This window comes from Triticum aestivum, chromosome 2A (assembly GCF_018294505.1).
Source record: "Triticum aestivum cultivar Chinese Spring chromosome 2A, IWGSC CS RefSeq v2.1, whole genome shotgun sequence".
Classification (NCBI taxonomy): Eukaryota; Viridiplantae; Streptophyta; class Magnoliopsida; order Poales; family Poaceae; genus Triticum; species Triticum aestivum.
In genome coordinates this window covers 176,110,514-176,132,568 of record NC_057797.1, presented here as the reverse complement: position 1 = coordinate 176,132,568, position 22,055 = coordinate 176,110,514, and the positions used below count along the sequence as shown (strand labels likewise).

The 22,055-nt window shown below is 46.5% G+C and overlaps 1 protein-coding gene and 1 long non-coding RNA gene across 3 annotated transcripts; one reads left to right on the top strand and one right to left on the bottom strand.

The window, feature by feature from the left end:
- Positions 1–6,539: 6,539 nt before the first annotated feature.
- Positions 6,540–9,875, top strand: LOC123188206 (uncharacterized). The gene is made up of 3 exons (XR_006494370.1): positions 6,540–9,105; positions 9,210–9,355; positions 9,442–9,875. It is a non-coding gene; the product is annotated as an uncharacterized lncRNA (long non-coding RNA).
- LOC123188205 (copper transporter 4) lies at positions 9,349–11,533 on the bottom strand. 2 transcript variants are annotated; one of them, XM_044600243.1, is made up of 3 exons: positions 11,432–11,533; positions 9,748–11,188; positions 9,349–9,581 (listed from the first exon to the last, which is right to left on the bottom strand). In XM_044600243.1, the coding sequence occupies exon 2, from the start codon at positions 11,184–11,186 to the stop codon at positions 10,686–10,688; it is 501 nt and encodes a 166-aa protein (XP_044456178.1). In that variant the 5' UTR covers positions 11,187–11,188; positions 11,432–11,533; the 3' UTR covers positions 9,349–9,581; positions 9,748–10,685. The 2 variants fall into 2 exon arrangements, with proteins under 2 accessions (XP_044456178.1, XP_044456177.1); XM_044600242.1 differs by having other exon boundaries at positions 9,748–11,324; positions 11,432–11,497.
- Positions 11,534–22,055: the final 10,522 nt, after the last annotated feature.

The following is a 22,055-nucleotide window of genomic DNA, read 5'->3' as shown; positions in this document are numbered from 1 at the left end:
GCTGCTGTTGAAATTGGTATTCAGAGCTTGCGCAGTACCATTCATCAGCAATCCATTTCCAGATCGCTTCACCAGGTTGGTTGGAGAGGAGAATCACCCGAGTTCTATGCCACAAGTCAATGTATTCGCGCAGAGTTTGCAAGCTGGGGGAGCGGTTTGATCAAGGATATCCACCTGCTATCCTGGAGGCATTGCGGGACGCGCAAATTTCTTTGCCAGCTGTGTTGAAACAGGTTGGGAAACAATAGTTTTGGCGCCATTTCATCCATCCAGTGGGCGTGCCAAAAGAATGTGCCTCTTCCATCACCAATTTGAATCTTTGTGCAGGCTCGGAACAACTCTTCTATGACCTTATCAATCGGGAGGGGAAGCCCGTGCCATGGTTTGTCAGTGTTGTGCACATTCTTCCAAAGCCTCATTCTCAAAGCTCTGCTTTGCAGCTGCATATCTGGTATTCCAAGGCTTCCCAGCTCAAGAGGTCCACAAACCAAAGTCCATTTGACCAAACATTTACCTCCTGAAACTTCGTCCGAGGCCGCCCATAAGAATGCCCTTTTTATTTTATCAATCATTTTATCAAGCCATTTAGGATGAAGGATGGACATCATTTGGTAGGTGGGCATTGCAGATAGCACATTCTTCATCAACGCCAACCTTCCAGCCATTGTGATCAATTTTGCAATTTTATCGGTAAACCTTTGGAAGTCACTTCTTTTCAATCTTCTGTCAGACAGGGGCATTCCCAGGTAAGCACATGGGGACTGAGAGATGGTGCATCCCAGGACAGTGTGAATGGAATTAAGGTTCAGACCCTCACAAGCAATGGAATGATGCCGCTCTTCTTCTTTTTCTCTCGAATACGCACGAGTGTGCGTACTATATATTAAAAAAGGAACGGGGAAGAGCCCCTCCACGTTGGGTGTTACACAATATTACGATAAAGCCCAACTCCACCACAAAATTACCTATACTACTCTCTCATGCTCTCCCACCTAGCCACAACCCTAAAGAGAGCTTCCACATCTCCCTTCAAAAGTCCCCCTTCCTTCCATGCCCGGCCCTCCTTTCGATGGTTTGTAACGAAACTCATAGGGACGGGGTAGCACCGTCAAAGACGATGGCATTCCGGTGTTTCCATAATTCCCACATAACAAGGAGGATGATCGTTCGCATCTCCTTCATGCTCCTGTTTGCGCCGTTCTTCTCCGCACACCAATCCACCAGGTTTGTTCCGCCTGTCGGCACCCATCCCGGCCTGTTCAAAGCCGTACAGACAATAGTCCACACCTTTCTTGCCATGACGCAACTTAAGAGAATATGCCCAATGGTCTCATGCTGGGCGCAGAAGGGGCAAGCGTCGTGGTGATCAAGGCCATGACGGGCCAGCCGGTCCGCCGTCCAACATCTACTCCGTACTGCAAGCCAAGTGAAGAACCGACAACGGAGCGGAGCCCTGGATGACCACGTGAAGACGGCAGCCGGAGACACTTCCCGGCCCCAAAATCTAGCTTGGTAGGCGGATCTACAAGAGTATCTTCCATCCGGCTCCCAGACTCAACTAATCTTGTTTGTGGCATCCGGAATCAGATTGACGTGAGTAACTTGCGCCCATAGCTGAAAGTATTCCTGCAGCGCATCCGGAGAAAGCTCCGGGCCGACATCCCGAGCCCAGTCTGTGGTTGACAGGGCCTGGTGGACCGTCCTAGAGCACCTAGCCGCTCGGCTCACTGATGCGTAGACGTGCGGTGCAATCTCCTGCAGCCGGAACCCACCAAGCCACCGGTCCTCTTAGGATAGGGTGCGCATTCCGTTGCCAACGGTGGAGCACATAGCCGCTGCGCAGAGTGCCCTCGCTTGCTCCGGGACTTGGATTTGAAATTCTGCCCATGGCCTGGAGGCATCCGTTTGCTGCAGCCATGGCCATCGCGCTTGCATAGCAATGTTTAGCCAATTTTGGTTCGGAATACCCAATCCACCTGCCCACTTTGGCGTGCATAGTGCGTCCTAAGCGACCATGTAGTGGCCTCCACTAGCTTTGTTCTTAGCGCACCACAAAAAGCCCCTGCAGATTTTGGTCATGGCCGAGATCACTTTCTGCGGGATGTCGAGGGCCATCATCGCGTGCATCGGAATAGCGCAGAGGACGGATTTGACAAGCAGTAGACGACCACTTTTAGGCATGTTTGCTACTCTCCACTTTGGTAGACTCGCAAGGCAGTCTACGATGCCCATAAGTTGGGCTGCCGTTTGCTTCCGAATTGTGAGGGTAGGCCAAGGTACTTGCACGGATATGATCCGATCGGACATCCTAGCGTGGCTTCCACCCTCAGCATGGTTTGCTCATCGCACCAAATTGGCAGTGCTTCACTCTTGGAGAGATTGACCCTTAGCCCTGATGCGTGACCGAAGAGATCCAAGATTATAAGGAGGATGCTTGGAGATCTAGCTTGTTAGGTTTGATAAACAACATGATGTCATCCGCAAACATAGAGATGCGCCGCCTGAGGCCGGTCCCCGCAAGCGGCGCCAAAATACCCCTAGATGAAGCCAATTCCACCATTCCGTGCAGGGGCTCCATGACTAGTATGAATAGCATCGGAGATGGTGGGCCTTCCTGGCGTAGTCCACAACAGTTGTAGATGGGCCGTCCCGGCAATCCATTCACCAAAATCCTCGTGGAGGAGCTCCCCAATAATCCGCAAACCCAATCGATCTATCTTGTGCCAAACCCCATCGCGCGTAGGGTTTCCACTAGGAAGGCCCAGTTTACTGTGTGTCAAAAGCTTTTGTGATGTCGAGCTTGAGCATAACAGTGGCCTCGCGCAAAGCGTGTAGTCGGCGAGCCGTGCATTGTACCAACATAAAATTGTCGTATATCGATCGCCCTTTGTTGAAGGCGCTATGATGATGTCCCACCAGGTTCGGCAACTCAACGGCCACTCTAGTTGCCAAGACTTTGTCGAAGATCTTGATCGCGCCATGCATGAGGCTCATCGGCCGAAAATCTTTGAGTTGAACTGCACCATCAACCTTCGGGAGCAGGGAGATGATGGCCTTGTTGATCGATGGCAGTCCGCGCATGTCGCCCCTGTGGAAAAGCTCGAGCGCCCGCATGATATCGTTCTTGATGATATGCCAACATACAACATAGAATCCCCCAGTGAAGCCGTCCGGGCCCGGCGCCTTGTCCAGCGACATGGCTTTGACCACTTTCCTTACTTCATCCTCCAAGAAAGGCATTTGAGGTGCGACATATCTCTTCGTGGCAGAAAGCTCATTCTGGCCCATAGCTATTCTTGACCCGTGTGTCAAGGAGGTGATCATATTCCTCCTTTGCCGGTGCCGTGCGTGGCTGTGGAAGAAGCCAGTGTTCGCATCTCCCTCACGGAGGAAGGGCAGGCGAGATCTTTGACGCGCAAATGTTCTCTCTAGTGAGCATAGGCCAAGCAACTTCTTCTTCAGCAGCTTCCGTAGCGCATGTTCAGGCTGGGAGAGAGGCCTACTATCCATTGCCTTGTCCAACCGAAGGATCACTTCCATTGCAATGGCTATTTGTAGCTTGATATTGCCAATTCTCCTGTCACTCCACTTATTTAGTGGTTTGGCCATAGCTCGAAGCTTCGAGTCCAGAATCACGTATGGGTTTCCAGCTGCGGGTACGGGCTCCCACGCCTTGCTGACCACATCCAGAAATCCATCCACTTTAGTCCAGAATGCCTCGAACTTGAACCGTCTATCCATGAGCAAATCCGCGTTGAGGTCAAGGAGCATTGGACAGTGATCCGAGACTGCTGAACCCAAAGCCATGAGATAGCTAGTTGGGTGTAAATCCTCCCAGGAACTTGTGCAGAATGCATGATCGATCTTCTCCAGGGTAGCCGCCGCTCTCTCATTTGACCAAGTGTATCTACGACCATTATGGTACAATTCCTTCAGCTTCAAGAGGTTCAGTTTGGCTCGGAACCGAGCCATCATCATCCTGTTGATTTTGTCGTTTCTTTTGTCCTCCGGGTTCACTAGCAAGTTGAAGTCACCAGCTATTAACCAAGGGCCCGCCTGCTGCTCTCGGACGTCAACCAGCTCCTGCATAAAGTCAATCTTCTGACTATTTGCCTGCGGTCCATATACCCCTGTGATCCACCATTCCGCTCCATTGAGGGGCTTAACAAGGGCCGTGAGGGTGTTGTTCGTGTAGTGAGGGTGGGAGAGTGCCACGGCCGAGGCATCCCATGCAAGAAGGATCCCGCCTCTCGTGCCAACCGCCGGCAAGTAAAAGAAATGCTCAAATTTATTACCAAGACAATGGTTGACGATGTCCACCGTTACAGTCTCCGGCTTAGTTTCCTGTAAACACACCACACGTAGATTGGCCGCCATGACCACTTGGGCGATGGCCGATCTATGGGCTGGGCTGTTCAGGCCCCGGACATTCCACACTAGTGTTTTTAGGGGAAGAGCACTCATTTTTGCAGCCTACCGGTGCGTCCACCGCAAGGCACTAGTGCCCGCTCACCACAACATCTCCGTGCTCGAACAGAGGCAGAACCGAAGGTTCCCAACCGAACAACGCTAGGATAGCCCTGATGTGGTTGTCCGTCAGTGGCTGGTTGAACAGCTGGATGTACGCCTGGAGGGCCTCGTCAGAGATGACATCCCCTTCATTAGCTATGCATAGCTTGCGGATCAGAACTCCCTGTTGCTTCGTGGCCTGCGAGCCTCGTCCCACGCCCCTCGCCAGTCGCACACTTCTGCGGGGGTTAGATGTTGGCTCCCTCCTCTTGCGTGGTCGCCTTGTCGCCACCGGTGGTTCTCTGCTTGGCAGCCTTGACAGAATCGGAGAAAGGGCCGTGGAGAGCTCTCTATGTAGTACGTCCAGCGGGCTACAGGAGTTGCATGGCGTGCCTGGCTGGGGTGCAGTGCGTGCGGGGCAGGTGCCACCCTCGTCATGGCCCGAGAGACTAATCATAATCATGCCCCCTGCACACGGCCCATCGGAGACAGCAGCTCACCAGACCCGATGCCGGCCCCACTCGCCTCCAGATCCACATGGTCCATCTCCCTATCCGCGCCCACCAATGGCATGATTTGGTCCTGGCTGGGTGGCAGGAGGTGTAAGCTGCCAACTGGAGCCGGGTAAGGCTGTGCATCCGCCCCATCAGGCAGTGTCAGAACGACGGAGCCCACCCGCATCAAATTCAAGCCATCACCTGTACCTTCGCCGCCCGGCTGATTCCTCACCAATCGGTGGCCATCCATGCCCCAACGTTGTAGCGTTACCGACCCTGGGGATCCACCAACCGAATCCACCGCGGTCCACGCAACGCGACTACTTGCTAGCCCACCACAGGACACAGAACTCTCCCGCGCGCCCAATGCCTGCTCTGCATAAGACTCGAGGGAGGGACCGGTCAGGCAGCTCCACTTTGCCCAACAGCCGTATCGCCCACGTCAGCCAGAGAGATGACGGCAGCAAAGCAGCTGGAAGGAGGGCCCATCTCTAGGGGCGCAGGTGGCTGATCGTCCATCGGCTTCGACTACAACAGGCCTTCCGCCGGCGGCGCTGACCCGGCGAAGGAGGCGACGGAGCCACCGTGGCTCACCCGCCGAGCAGCGTGCTGACGAACCCCGCCACGATCAAGGCTTCCACTGTGCGGGTCGTCCTCCTCAGACGGCGGAGAGGGGGGTGGGGGCGCCATCAGCGGCGGGGTCAATCCTCACCGTCGGCGCGAGCACCGTGATCGATATTGGGTACCACAGAGCCGTTGGCGCATCCGAAGCGCGTCCACCATGACCCAACCGTGGCTCCTCAATGTACAGCCAGCGGTTGGCCGGAATCCTCGCCGGGTCCAGCGTACGCAGCCATACGTGGAACCCAGACATGTCGTAACGACTCGCCGTGCGCTCCCGACCTGCTCCACAAAACCGAGGCCTCGCAGGGCCTCCGCCGCCGCCGCCAAATCCACCGCAGGCCGCGTACTAGTGACGGTGACCACCACTGCGCGCGCCAGGTCGCTCTCCATCCGTCGAAGCTCATCCGAAGACTCCAGGAAGCAGCAGTCGTCTGCATCCACAAGCACCTCCGGGGCGAGGCGGCACGGCGCCACAGCCGGCCGTGCAAACGGGACGGAGAAGTCTGGGCCCCCCACACTGGCCACAGACTCAGAGCGCGCTGTCGGGCTCCACGGGCTTAGCACCCTAACCGCGTCGGGGGGAGGGGGCTGCACGGCGGGGGAGGGAGCGACGAACCGGAGCGCGAGGCAGAAACGGGGAACCGGGGAGGGGCCGACGGCATGAGGGGCGGGAAGTCCTCAACTTGGGCCCGAGGCGGGAGGGCGCCACCCCGGCGCAGGGCAGGAGGTGGGCGAGCGTGGCCCTCCAGCGGCGAGTCGCTCCGCCACCTAGTGCATCCACGGGCGATGTGCCCTCGCCACCACAACGAACGCACAATGTCTCATTCTGGCAGTACCGCGAGATGTGCCTGTCATCCCCGCGATTGTAGCAGCAGCCATGGAGGCAGGCTGGGATGCAGGTCTCGGCGGGCGCGTGGTGGGGAGGGTCGGAGAGGTCCGGCGGCGCGCGCCAGTATGGGGAGGGCGAGCCGCAGGGCTCCGCGGGCGGCGAGAGGCCCTTGTCTGCCAAGCCGACGGGCAAGGTGGTGAGGGGCACCCACCAGGACCGGGCTGGACGATGGGTCCGAAGGCTGTGCCAAGCACATAAGGCACCAGAACCATGGAACGAAGAGGCGGCCGGGGAGGAGGCGGCGGCGACCCCGCGAGGAGGACGAGGAGGACCCCGAGAGAGAAACCTGTGATGCTATGAGGGACGGCGGGAGGGTGGACGCTGGCACCAGAGTGGTGGCCGCCGGGGCCGGGGCGGCCGGCCGGCGCTCAGGGGCGTTGGTCTCGCTAAAAAAGTATTCACGGATGATGATGATAAAGAAAGGGGTTTGGAGAATTAATTGCCTTTTAGAGCTGATGCTGCTCTTCTGAAAGTTGGTGCGAAATCCAGTTGCATTTCCGAACAGCGATAGGATCTCAGCTACTGCGGTCGCCTCATTTCCCAACGGGCATATGAAAACGATAACATCGTCAGCATAGAGAGATGTCCTATATCGAATGGGTATGCTTCCCAGGGGAGATAAAATGCCAGCCTTGCTCGCCTTGTCAAGCATCCTGCAAGGCAATTCTAATTACAAGGGGAAGAGGGGGTCCCCCTGCCTCAGCCCTCTGCGATGATCAATTTTCTCTGCCAATTCTAATTAACCAATGCCCTTGTTGAGGCCGTGGAAAGGAACATAAATATCCAGCACCTCCACTTCTCGCCAAAGCCTCAAAAAAAATAAAAAATCCCACGCAACAGTGTCAAATGCTTTTGAGATGTCCAGCTTGATCAACAAAGAAGGTGTCTTATGCTGCCTCAGGGATATTGTCATTGCCTGCACGTACATGAAGTTGTCATGGATTGACCTCTGATAAAAGCATTTTGGCATGGGGCAATAAGAGTGTGCATCTTTGGTTGCAGTCTTGTGGGCTCATGTCTAGAATCTTTGCGACAAGCTTTGCAAAAAAATGGATCATGCTTATCAGCCTGAACTCGTTTGGTTGCGCTACCCGTGAGTGTTTTGGCAGGAGAACTAGGGTAGCAGTGTTCAGAAGATGCAACGAATGGGAATTGAGCGTCTGGAGCTTTTGCATTGTCAACATAACCTCGTTCTTGACAGTAGTCCAACAGTGCCTAAAGAACAGTCCCGTAAAACCATCCGGACCCGATGTTTTCTCTGGGTGGATATCAAAGACTGCCTTCTTCACCTCCTCTTCTGTGAAGTCCCTTTCTAGATCAGAGTGATCGCAGAATTCCATTCCAAGCTGGGCAAGATTGAGTCCAGCGGTTGGAGGTTGGTAAGCACAGAGAATGCTATTAAAATGGTCCCAAAAATATCCTCCTTCTGCTGCTGGTCCACCACCGTGACATCCCCAACCTGCAGGGACTGAATCATATTCTTTCTAGATCGCGTTGTTGCCTTCATACGGAGAATTTTTGTGTTTCTATCTCCCTCCTTTAGCCGAAGGAAACGCGACTTCTGCCTCCATATTGCTCTGTCAAGATCCGCCAAACCTAGACATTGCATCTTATTGCTCTTGCTATTGAATGGATTAGGTTCTGACCTGCACTTGCATTTGACCTTGGTCACATAGAAGCCAGTGGGCCAAGTCATGACATGGGCTTGGAGCAGCCGTTGAGCATTATAAAAGAAGCAGTACAGATTGAAACGTCTTGAAGCCTCTCATCCTCTTGCTTCTGTTTCTCACCTTCCCCTACCTGTATCTCACCCTTGTTGCTGATTCTCACCTCAAATCCCTTCTCTTGTATCCGAAATCGGCACTGATCTGATTGCTCATCCCATGTATGTGTTTGGGTCGTGACATCCTGCTAACGGATTTACCAAGGAAAGGGATTCTGGCTGAAAGAGATGCGGGTGTGGGAGATCGTCTCTCTAGTCGCATCTTCTCTGTCTCTCTCTCTCTCTGTATGTGATTTTTTGACAGTACTGTGCAATTTTCACTCCAATGTACTTGAGCTTTTCAAAGTTGAACTGTTTTTCACTTTTTCTGAAAGATCTTAATCCTTAACTGCTATCTACATTGTTCCGTTGCCCTAGTTAGTTGTTGTGAATATGCCAGGGCTTATGTTGTTGAATTTGAGTGATTTTGTCTTCAGTGCAATACAAGCATACACACAGATTTAATTTGACGTGTGTTCACGACTATGGCGGACTTGAAGAGAAATGAGCACGTTGGAGAGCGCTCTGTGTTTCCTTACCTGACCGCTCTAGTCAACTGCGCCCTTTGGCTTTGCTACGGCATCTCACCAATGGGTAGCAGTCTCATAATTGTGATCAATGTGTTCGGGGCTGCATGGGAGATCTATTACATTTACACATTCCTGTACTTCTGTGAGGAAGATCAACGTCCGTGGGGATTCATTTATGCGTGGTTCGGAATCCTTATTGTTTTTCTAGCAGATATGGCAAAATACAAGTTATTCTTCAGCTGGGCCTGCGCCCTGTGTGGCAGTTTGGTATCGGTTTCCCCTCTGTTCAACTTGGTACGTACACCAATACCATCTTGAATTCCCCTCTTTTGTCACAAATTACTTCCTCTGCATGCGAATGTTGTCACATTGCTATACATGCTAATGTTTTGCTCTAGGGGACTGTGCGTCGGCAGAAGAGCATGGACTCGATGCCACCATTGCTTCAAGTGGTGTTGTCTTTGGCGAACACAACGCTCTGGCGAACACAACGCTCTGGGCTGGATACGCCTACATGGCTGAAAAATGCGACAATTTCATCTTTGTAAGTATGAAGTAGTGTGTTTCCTGTTCCAAACCATGACCAACTGTCTAACTGTAGTTCTCCACATCTCATCGGCCTCAATGCAGTACCCAAGCTTGGTAGGATTCTCCTGCGCTGTTATCCAGTTGGTTCTTCACATCGCCTTGAGGCAGCACGGTGACTCTGAGTTGGACGAGGCGCTTGTGTAGGTGGCGCGGCATCCGGGATGACACATGAATGTGAAGAACTGCAGCAGGATATTTAACTCATCATCTATCCTTTTGTTATATATCTATATGGCATTGTTGGCATGTTATGAAGTGTCTGCATGAAGAACATAGACATGCAAATTGGAGCAGCTCGTGCGATATCTAAACAGGATGTCACTTATTTTTGCCTTCTGATGATTATACCGTGAATTTGAGTCAGTCTGGTTAAACTGACGGGAGTTGTAGTTAGCTGTAGAAGTAGCTGAGTGCCCCTCCTCTTTCTGGCCTTGTGCCTACATTTATTGTTCTCCAACTCCGGTAAAAGAGTTTCTTTTGGCCTTGTGCTCTAGCTGTCAACCGTGTTAAATCAGCGAATTTGTAACAGTGCTTATTATATTATACGTCATGTGGAAAATTTGATGAATTCTGAAAAGCAGCGACAAAATCCATCTACAGAAGCATAGGAACTCCACAAAACTATGATACAGTGTGCAACTATAGATGTAACTCGCACTGGAGCAATATTCAACATATTGTACGACCTGGTGCCTGCTTATCAAGAATAGAATCTGGTGCCCAATTAGAAACAGAAAAGCATCTACAACCATAGGTAGCTAATCCGAGACATAATATCTGCAGACGCGCCCGCGGACAACGGGCATCAAATCTTGTTATTTGCAACCACAGCTCCTATTTTCAAGACATTTGCGTCGATCATTTTGGCCAAACATAGTTTTGTGCACACGAATACAAATTGTTTGCACTTAATAATACAAATTTTAAACATAGTTCAAACATATATATTGATCTCGCGGTTGTCGGTGCATCTCCAGAAGCTCTCTGCCTCTTGTTCCGGGAGGCGGATCAGAACACCGGACTTTTCGAAATCATGTGTGTGCGTTGCCCCTTCACCCTCATCCTTGTCAATCATGAGGGAGAGACCTCCATGTGGGGTCTAATTCGTTTGAAAAATTAAATTTGAGAATTCCGTCAGGTTGTGTTTTTTATAAAGTTATGTCGAACCAAGGAGGAGGAGTACTAGAATAATCTATTTTCTAGAATGTACTCCGTACATATACTTCCCATATTCAGTATCCATCCGGGTCTTAATAAAACAATTTCCAGCATCTAATCATGTCAGCTTAAGGTTTGGGCTCAGCCTCCGAGGGAACGAGAGCACCGTTCTGTGGCGCGTCACCCGGAGTCGCTTGGCGGAACACGGCGCTCCGCGCGAGGAGGAACCCGATCGCGTGTCCGGCGACGGCAGCGAGGAGGACGCCGACGTTGAACGACATGACAGCCAGCATCACCAGGTAGGCCAGCGCCATCTTCACCGCGTGGAGCCCCGTGAGCGCCAGCACCACGGCCGGCCGGCGGCTGGAGACCCCCCTCGACGCCGCGGAGAGGGCCTCCACGAGCGCGGCGAGCGTGAGGACGATGAAGAGGCAGAGGACGTACATACCTGCGCCGGCACGGTCTCCGGGCCAGTCGCGGAAGAGTACCTGCGCTCGGTGCCCCCAGAAGAAGGCCGCGTGCATCACTGGCATCGTCCCCATCCCAGCCATGTCGGCTGCCGGCGGCGGACCCATCGGTCCCATCGGCCCCATCGGCCCCATCGGACCCATCGGCCCCATCGGAGGCATGCCTGCGGGCGGCGGTGGCGGCATCGGCATGGCCATTTTCCGGTGAGTTGAGCAGAAATGTCGGGTCGACGAGTTGGTGGGCAGTATAATTAAAAAGAACTCGCCCAGTGACTCTTGTCTATTGGAAAGCGAGGAATTCTACCAGAGAATGGAAAGACATAATAAAGGCATACATATCTATCTAACAAGAAAGAAAATAGGAACAAGAACAAGGAAGAGATAATAGCGATAGGGGCATTAGATACCGTGAGCTTTGGGATAGCAGATAGAGGATGTCTTCCTGGTTGCTGCCGGTGTAGCTGTCTCTTCCAAACAAGGCTGCTGCTCCGATTCTTCCTATAACCAGCCTTTATATTGACCTACGGACTGTGAGTCTTATCTTCTCGCAAAAAACAAAAGGACTACGAGTATTATCGAACTGGTGCCATGTATTTCAATAGTTCCAACTTTCCATAAAAAAAAAGAGTTCCAACTAAAAAACAATTATTAGGATGGATTTCCAAGTTTGAGCGCTAGATTTCAATTGGCACTAAAAGCTACTTTTCAGACATGGTATTACTACTAAAAGGGTTGCGCGCGTTTTGCCGCGCCGTTGGCGTTGTTGGATTTCTTAAAAAAACACTATATTTCAAAATATAAGGTGTATTACTTTTCTAAAAAGACAAACCTTCTAAGTTTGATCAAATTTATAGATAAATTTATCAAAATCCATAATATCGAATCAATATTTTTAAATTCATCATGAAATGAATTTTCATAGTCATTTTGTTTAATATTATGGATGTTGATAGTTTTGCTCTGAACTTGACCAAAGTTAAAGAAATTTGACTTTCTGAAAAACTAATACCCCTTATATTTTGGAATTGGTTGAATATTTAGTTTGGTGGGCGGGGAAGTAATAGAACATGTTTCTTTTATAATGCATTGATTTGGTGCACCTTTCGTGATGTGATTCTATGTTATCCGCTAACCAACCTATATTTATGTGAAGAAATTTTTGGACCGGTAGTTGCATATAACATATTGGTGCTACAATATCACATGGCGACGCTTCTTTTTTCTAGGTGCTGGGAGGGTGCGCGGGATTGATATGTTTTTATAGGCTGGTTGTCGCCCGTTGATTTGAAAAATCGTTGGCCCGGTCAAAATCGTAAACCAAATGCAAAATTAAATATCTCAATTGAATGAAAGAGTTTCAAAATTAGAGAACATAGTGAATTAAAAAAATTGAATGGGAGAGCTCGAGAAATTGTTGACCCGGTCAAAATCGGATGTCATGATTTTAAATTGAATACATCAATTAAATGTGAGCGTTAAAAATCAGGAAGCATAGTGTATATTATAAAATAATTGAATGAGAGAGCTTGAAGAAATTGTTGAGCCGGTCAAAATCGGATGACCCAATTATAATTGGAGACCTCAATTGAATGTGGACTCTTTAAAACTAGGGAGATTAGGATTATAGAAAATTAATTGTGAGCCTTAAAAATTAGGAAGCATAGTGTATAGTATAAAATATTTGAATGAGAGAGCTTGAAGAAATTGTTGATCCGGTCAAAGTCGGATGACCCAATTATAATTGGAGATATCAATTGAATGTGGGCTCTTTAAAACTAGAGAGCTTAGTGTTATAGAGGATTATCGTGGAAATTTTTGGACATGGTATTTTATCACTAGTTGTATTTTGAACCATGTGTATTCAAATATTATACTTTAGACTATGGAAATGATAACATTCTCTCAGCAATTGTGTTGGTTGTCGTTTGATATCCTGGCACGAATCACAACGCAAGGCTGCTGTTACGTCGGTTCTCAGAATCGATCGCTATAACCAGCTTCTTGTCGAACATCCCCTCCTTTATTCTCCCCACACAAAAATTATGGCAAAGGCGCGTGAGTGGTGGCTCAATCCGGTGACCTCCTGAATGAAGGAGGGGCGGGCTAAGATGTTTTGAATCTGATTTTCATTTTGAAATTTTCAGTTGAATTTTTTTTCAAAAGTTTTCCATGTTTTGAAAGATCCAGAATTCCTAATTTTTGTCATGTGCCCACGACACAATCCAAAAAGCTGCCATATTTTTTGGAGAACAATTTTCAAAACTTTTCATATGCATTTTTTAATTTTTTGGCATGTGCCCATTAAAAAATCTCAAAGTTTTCATGTTTTTAGAGGAGAAATTTACAACATTTTCTTTGTGCATTTTTATTATAGGTAGCATGCCAATTCATGATTTAGATGTTGGGCATTTTTTAAATTAGTCCATGATAATTTTAATTATTTAGACCATGGGCAATTTTTGTAGATTGCGTGGCAATTTCATTCTATTTAGACCGTGCCAATTTTTTCAGTTAGACCATGGCAATTTTTCTCATTTACACCTTGTCAATTTAATTAATTATGCAATCGTAATTTGTTATTTACATCATGATAATTTTATTAATTAGACCTTGGAAAATATATTAATTAGACAATGGCAATTATTTCAGTTAGACCATGGCAATTTTTCTCATTTACACCATGTTAATTTAATTAATTATACAATGGTAATTTATTATTTACATCATGATAATTTTATTAATTAGACCTCGGAAAATTTATTAATTAGACAATGGCAATTATTTAGAACTTTACACCATGATAATTTTGCTAATTAGACTCTTCACAATTTTCCGTGCCTTATACAATTTTTCATCATCTTTGGACCATGATAATATTATTGGACTTATCTAGATAAAACATTTTTCCTATTGAAGTTGCCATCGAATCAATTATGTTTTTTTGCACGTTAGAGCATGGCAATTTTAGTTTTTGTAGATACCATGCCATATTTTGCTTTCAAATATACCATGGTTAAATTTTAAATTAGAGGATGGAAGTTTTATAAAGTTTTAGCATGGCAATTGTAAATTTTTGTTTGTCTGCCTTTTATGCGTTGTTTTTTGTATTTTTATAGCATTTTAAAAATAATGAGGTAAGTGGGCCACCTCATTTTTTCCTTGGTGCTTCATAAGTCAGCCGAGGGTTCACGTGAACAATCGCTATAGCGAACGTTAAAAAGGGAACATGGTGTTCACTCGCGGACAAACGACATTTGTTGTGGTCCTTAGACTATTATGTCCACCGATATTTTCGCACTTTGGGCCAAGCCAAGTAGATTTGCATGAACTGAAACAGGCATCCATTCTAGCATCACCTGTCAATTAGACAAGTTGTGCCCTACTTGATGCCAGATTGTAGAAGTACTTGTTTGATAAGTCAAGTTGTGCTTCATTAGTGCAAAGTGTTAAGGAGCGTTAGGTTGCAACTCTTATTCTCTTCGTCTAGACCACACAAGTCCAGTTCATAAAGTTCATTGGTCTCTATACTCCTATACTTCTAAGATTCTAGTGAACCAGACAACTACCTTCGGATAAGCTTGCTTAGATGCAACTCCTAGCAGCATTCCCTCCTATCTATGGGCCTCATGTAAAACGAAAGGGTAATAATCTTGATGGGCTGTCAGGCACATCAAATATGTAGTGTATTTCTCTTAAATTTTTGGTTTCATAGGCAAGGAACAAAGTTCACATCTACGGGACATCAGAGCACCTCCAGCAGAGCAACAAAAAACTTCCCTGATAGAGCTCTTCCAATAAATTTATTAGGGTTCATAGGTATGGTGCTATAGCGAGTAAATTGCAAAAACCCACCCATTTGTGGACCCTAAATAAAAAAACCACCATATTACCCTTTTTTCCTTTTTGAAAAAATCCATCACAATTGTGTTTACAATTTGCAAAAAGCATTGATCGATCAATTATAGTCATTTGACACAAAATTTGACAGTTGGGTTCCATTGTCAGGTACCACATGGCCGGGATAGAGACAATTCCCATCATGTAGGTACTAAAGGCACTAACTAAATAGGTTTGATCGGCCAAAATCGTACCCATCGTTGTGCCATAGTGCGCCCGCACGCTAGTCGGACACTGGTAGGCCTGCCTCGCAGTGCAGTCGCCAAGCGCTGCCAGGCCGCGTCATCGTCGTCGCCTCCCTTCCTCTCAGGCTGCCGCCACCACCTACTCTTGGTCGAGCCGCCTGGTTCCATGGAGCTCTGACTAGCCCAGCCCACCGCCAACCCAACCTATGACAGCACCGCTGAAAGGATCAGTATGGTCGAGTAGAGGGGAGGGGTGAAAAGGCGAGTAACAATTTTTAATCTTTTTTCAATTTTAGAGGATACAACAAGAATATAGTTTACTTAGATATGCAGGTAGATGAACAACCAATATGCCAAGCTCTCAACTAACAACAAGCTAGGAAGATAAACACTAAAGCAAGCTTGCAACTAGTGAGTAAAGGAAAGAAGTAACCACAATTTCATCTCAAGATAAATACTAAAGCAGTTTGCAGACACTAAAGCAAGCTCTCAACGAGTAGAAGTGAAATCAACAGTAGTAGTGTTGATCACACTTGATGGCACAATAGTACTCTTGATATGAAATTGTTCTATGCCTTGATAAAAGTTCAAATAGATACAGATAATAGTGTCCGCACACCACCAACACACTCATGCACTCACACATGGATGGGTACCACCATTATCCTAACCATTTAACTACTAGTTCATTTCAATAACATATTTTTATTTTTCAATAACATATTGTTCTGTTTGATAGTATGATGCATGTTAACGAATTGTCAAAAAAATGAGTATTAGTTGAGACGACATAGTTCTCGGTTATTTTAGGTCCATGAATAGCATCTTATTGGCAACGTACAGGCGTTCTACTAGTAATACACAATAACTTAGGCCTTGTTTGGTACTAGGGTTTTTGAGGGGATTGGGGGGATAATCCCCACAGGGATTGGGTGAAACCCCAACCTTCCCCCAATCCCTTAAAATCCCCATTTATCCCCAATCCAATAGGTAGGGGTAGTGTATTGGGTACTGAGAAACATGCACTAGAGTTTGGGGATTTGTGGGGAAATATGGGGATGAAACATGTCAAATACACTAGAACCAAATGGTGTTTTGGGATATGTGGGGATTTAGGGGTTTGACTAGAGTAAATTGTACATAAGTACCACAATTGGGGCATTGGAAGCAGATTGGTACCAAGATTAGTAATTTTTATGTGTTAGTACCAACTTTGGGGCGAGGTGTTGCAAAATAGGCTAAAACGCTGGTTTATAAGTATTGACAGTGAATCTGATCGGTTGGGCCCGCCCTCAAGTGCCACGCTAGCAAGTGAGCGTGTGCCCGCTCGCTGACTCGAACGAGGCCGGGTCGCACCGTTTAGGCACGGCTGGTGCGGCCCGAGCCAGTTGCCGCTCATTCCCTTCTCTGCTCTGCCTTCTTCTTCCTGCTCTCTCCCTCGCCGTCGCCTGCGTCCGCCCCCGCCGGCCTCCCCACCATGCCTCCGCGGCCATGGTTTTGGAGGACAAGAGCAGCGATGACAACTCAAGCCTCCCGTACATGTATCCGAAACCTCCACCGATGGGCTCAACCAGGTCAGTTACTCCATTGGATCTAGGGTTAGGGTTATGTTTAGAAAATTTGGGAATTTTTCTATGTAGGTGGTCTTTGCTGTGAGGATTTCGTTTGATTTGCTTTGTCCTCGTCCTCTGCACATGATGGTAACTTTGATTTTGCTTCGGTAGGTGCCTTTCTCACTTGAGGACCCGGATCAAGGGCCTTGAGCTAGATCTGATGTCGTTCTATGACAAGCATGAGAAGCCATCAGAGAGGCTTGTTGCATTTGAAGGAACATACACTAGGAGAAGGTTCTTAGCATGTGCAGAGCTGGTATTTTTCTTGCCTTATTGATTATGCACAGGATGTGTTCATTGAAAGTGGCAGAGTCTTGTTTGCTAAGTGTGATTCAGTTATGTCTATGGTAAATTTGTTAGTCATGTATGCCCTACTGTAGTGGTCATTGTAGGAATGCTCAATATTAAGTTCAGTGGAGTCCAATTTTGCTAAATATATGCTCCTATTGTGTGCATATGCTATTTCTTTATACTTGTTTCCAAATGCAGTGTTGCTTAGTACTCACATTAGCCCCTCCATTAGCTGATGTGTTACTCCCAACAAGTAATTGTTTCTTACTGCTAACAGTAGGTACTCTCATTAGCTAGTTTGTTGCTACAGGCTAATGTAGTGTATTTAGCTAGGCTAATGTAGTCTAGTTTGATAACCTTGATTCAGTGATGTCTATGTTCCAATTGTTAGTGATATATGGCAAAGTAGTTCAATGGCAGTGCACATTGTAGGATTCCATTGTATTAATGGTCAATTCTAAGTTGGTCATTCTGCTAAATATATGCTCCTGTTGCTTAGCACATGCTAAGTTGAATGGAGTGTTACTCTACTAAATATATATTGATCACCCATTGTAGGATTACATTAAGTTATCTTACAATGTGCTCCTGTTGCTTAGCACATGGTTGTGCAAATTCAGTGTTGGTCAGTACCAACATTAGCTACTGCCATGAACTAACTGTTGCTTACTACTCATAGTAGCTGTATTGTACTAATTTTTGCCCTTGTTATTTTTCCAAGAAGGTCATAATCGTGGGTTTGTTCAGTGGGTTGATGAGCAGTGCCCCCAACAATGGAGAATGCATTGTTGAAGCTTTGGTCAATGGTTGAAGAGAGCAAGTCTGCTAGGCTGAATGATAATCTTGAAAGTGCTTTAACTATTCACCATTTGATAGAAGAAAATAACAAGCTGGATGCAGACTATGACAAGTTAGTGAAAGATGTGCATCAACTTGTGGATATGCAGGAGGATAGGGTTGTGGATTTCAGTTATCTGCAGTCCAACATCACATATCTGCACCAATGCAGAGTTGAATTGGTGGCTGGTATGAAGGCATAAATGGCAAATAAAGATGCAGTTACAGAGAAGCTTAATCAGAAGTATGAACTCCTGTGCAACCTGACAAGTGCTCAAGGAACTGTCATTCAGAACTTAAAGTTAAAGAATATGAAAGAGAAGGAATTGCTGAGTGAGGCTAGGATGAATTTGGAGTTGAAGAATGCAGAGTTCACAAAGTTTGAGGAGAAGCTCACCCAAGAGAAGCTAGAGTTGAAGCTTCAGGTTGCTGATCTGCTGAAGGGAAAGGAAAAGCATAATGAAGAGAAGTACATGCTAGAGATTAAGATTATTGAGCTCATGAAGGCAGAGGAGAAGCTCAAGGAGAAGATCAAGGGGATCCAGGCCATCTTACAGAACTGAACAAGATGAAGTGAGATTAGTGGGCATTGCAGACCTTTTGGGAAGGATGACTGTGCAATGACCTAGTAACTTAGAATTATGGTTGTGTAATGTATGGTTCTAGTAATTGTGAACTCTGGATATTTATGTACCTAGTAGTTATGATATTCATCCTTTTGTGAGAAAATGTGGATTGTGCATTTGAACTCCACTATGTATTGTGAACAATGGTTGTGTATGCCTATAACGTGTTGAACTCAAGTAAGTATTATTTGCCTTGAATGTTAGACTGAAAATAATGATATACCAAGCATTGGAAGATGCTTATGTTACAGTGATGCTTAAATGCATTTGCAAAAGGAATAGTAACTCACTATAGGAATCAGGCACTTGCCGTCTGCCATGGTTGACGACAAAGGCATGCCTGGTGGACGGCAAAGGCCTTTGCCGTCAGTCAGCAGACGACACGACGTCCGGCTGAACGAACTACGACAAAGGGAACTTTGTCGTCTGCTGGTAGACGACAAAGATGCAAATGCCTTTACCACCAGCCAGCTAACGGCAAAGGGCATGGACGACACAAGGTTAGGCTTAGGTCCGTTAAGGGGTTAACAACGTGCTTTTCCATCTGCTGGCAGACGGCAAAGAACTTTGCATCTTTGCCGTCTGCCAGCAGATGACAAAGTGGCCAAATAGGCCAGCCTAGGTGCCCCCCAGGTAGTTGCCACATGGCTTTCTAAGCCGTCTGCTAGCAGACGACAAAGAATGCAAAGTTATTTGCCATCTGCCAGCAGATGGCAAAGTGCCTGTATTGCCCCTGTTTTTTTCCCTTAAATTCAATCAATTTCATATATATATATATATATACATATATATATATATACACATTTGAAAATACTTTCAACAAGCATACATATCCCTGCCATATGGATATGATCATCCAACACATATACATAACAACTCAAAAGTCCATATCCAACATATATATAGCCAACGTATATCCAACAACAAGCATACAATGGTTTCATCCAAACATACATATATAGGTAGCAAGTTTCACATTGTTCATCCTACAAAATCAAAACAAAAAGGAAGGACAAGGACAAGAGTAGACTCCATCAATGCAAGCTTCCGTGATCTAAAGCAAATCTGCAAATTGGGAAAGAAGAAGAAGACTAGAAGAAGAAGTAGTAGAAGAAGAATTTTTCTTCTCTTTCTTTTTCTCCTCTTCTTTATCTTCTTCTTCTAACTAAGGTAACCTAGGTAATTATGCCATTTTTAGCTAAGCTAGGTAAAAATGCTAAGTGTAGGTCATTTTAGAGCTAAGCTAGGTAAATATGTCATTTTGAAGCTTAGTAAGGTTATTATGTAACTTTCGAGGAAAATAAGCTAAGTATATGTCATTTTGGAGGTAACCAAGATTATTATGCCATTTTGACCTAAGTATGCTAACTATGTCATAAATGAACTAAAGAAGCTAAGTATAGGTCATTTTTTCCTAACCTAGGTAGTTATGCCATTTTTGAGCTAACTAAGCATATTTATTCATTTTGGAGGACAAAATGGTAAGTGTAGGTCATTTTAGAGTTATCCTAGTTAAAATCGGTCATTTTGGAGCTAGGTAAGGTTATTTTGTCATTTTGGAGGAAAATAAACTAATGATATGACAGGTTGGAGCTAAACCAAGGTTATTATGCCATTTTTACATAAGTATGCTAAGTATGTCATAAATGAACTAAAGAAGCTAAGTATAGGTCATTTTTGAGCTAACCTCGGTAGTTATGCCATTTTTGAGCTAACTAAGCATATTTATTCATTTTGGAGGATGAAATGGTAAGTGTAGGTCATTTTAGAGCTATCCTAGTTAAAATCGGTCATTTTGGAGCTAGGTAAGGTTATTTTGTCATTTTGGAGAAAAATAAACTAATTATAAGATAATTTGGAGCTAAACCAATGTTATTATGCCATTTTTACCTAAGTAAGCTAATTATGTCATAAATGAACTAGCTCAGCTAAGTATAGATCATTATTGAGCTATCCTATGTAGTTATGCCATTTTTAGCTAACTAAGCATATTAAGTCATTTTGGAGGAAAAAATGCTAAGTATAGGTCATTTTATAGCTATCTCCTAGGTAAAATATGTCATTTTGGAGCTAAGTAAGGTTATTATGTCATTTTCGAGAAAAATAAGCTAAGTATAGGTCATTTTGGAGCTAAATAGGTCATTTCTTAAGCTAAGTATGCATTTGTTAAGCAAAACACTTGGGAAAACATACCATCATCATGGAGGTGAAGGACTGGTCAGGGTTGCGCCAGTGCCAGACGGAGAAGGATCGGTCGATGCTTGTCGGGAGGCATGCTACACCAAAGATCATTTGCAATGTCTCATTAGCATGATGTAACTCAAATGTGAATACTAGTAACTAATGACCATTAAAATGAAACTCACCGTGGGTGCTATACCAATCTGGGGCATCGGCGGAGGGGTCTGACCGTTGCTCTGGCACACAGACTACACATATTATTTTCACGAGTTAGTCATATTAGTTAGTAATGAAACGAACATTACATGCATGATTTGGCTAATATGCAGGAGAAACTTACCACGAGGAGCTCGTATAGGTCCAGGGGGGGACGCGTCGTTCCGGTTCCTCTCCTCCTCCAATAGCCTAGCCGTCCTCTCCTAGATGTCCCTCTCCCTCTTCGCCGCCTGCCTGTTTGCCTCCGCCAGAAGATCCTGGGCCCTAGCCTCTATGGCGAGCTCCATTGGTCGTGGACGAGGCCTTATCTCAGGATCAGAGCTTGTCTGGCACTTCTTGATCTCCGGGAGAGTTCTAGGACAATGTATCAGTCCATCCCCAATGGCTACCGAGCCATGGCACCTCCCGCCACCAGATATCATCACAAGCTCTAGATCAAAAGGACTCTGGCTCGGGTTGAAGTCCTCCCCTTTCCTCATCTTCCCAATGTCTCTATACCTCACGAGCTTGTTGTGGGAGGAGATGTTGGTGAAGCTCTCTGGATGATCAAGGTCAGACTCAGAGAATGCCTTGGCCTTGTTGTACAGGGCGGTATGGGCCATGGCATAGAGGTCGAACACTGGTGGCACCTCCTTGTTGTGTCGCGCCTAAAAGAGAGGAACAAAATATTAGTTAAGGGCTCAAGCTAGCATGAAGAATGAAATTGCATGAATCATGAAGCAAACCACATACCCAGTTATCCCCGTACTCAATCAGGTTGGAGCTCCCTTGGTGGTGTGGCACACCTTGCATTTGGGCACGCTTATCCTTGGCCTTGTTGTGGACGGCTAGCCATTGGGGAGAGCACCACTCATCCACCAACGCCTCCCAACAGTCCATCCTATCCGCACACCATCTCGGGGGCACCTAAGTTAGTCAAGAGAAATTTCAGCGCTACGCCTATGAATCAAACAAGAAAACTAAGTACAAGGTCTAAGACTAGGTAATTACCTTCATGTATTTCTCCTTAATCAAAAACTTGGCGCGACACTTCGTCTTGGACCTCTTAATGTTAGTTGAGGCGTAGTAGTCTCGAACAGCCTGCACCTGAGCCTCGTGCGTAAGTTTTGAAGTAGGCACTTGCACTCGGCTTCGACAACCATAGCCGCAGCCTCCTCATGTTCCTCAAGACACCTGTAGAAGGTC

What these genes read in the sequence shown, in the direction of transcription:
- LOC123188205 (XM_044600242.1), bottom strand. Translation starts at nt 11,222, where the DNA reads ATGGCCATGCCGATGCCGCCACCGCCGCCCGCAGGCATGCCTCCGATG.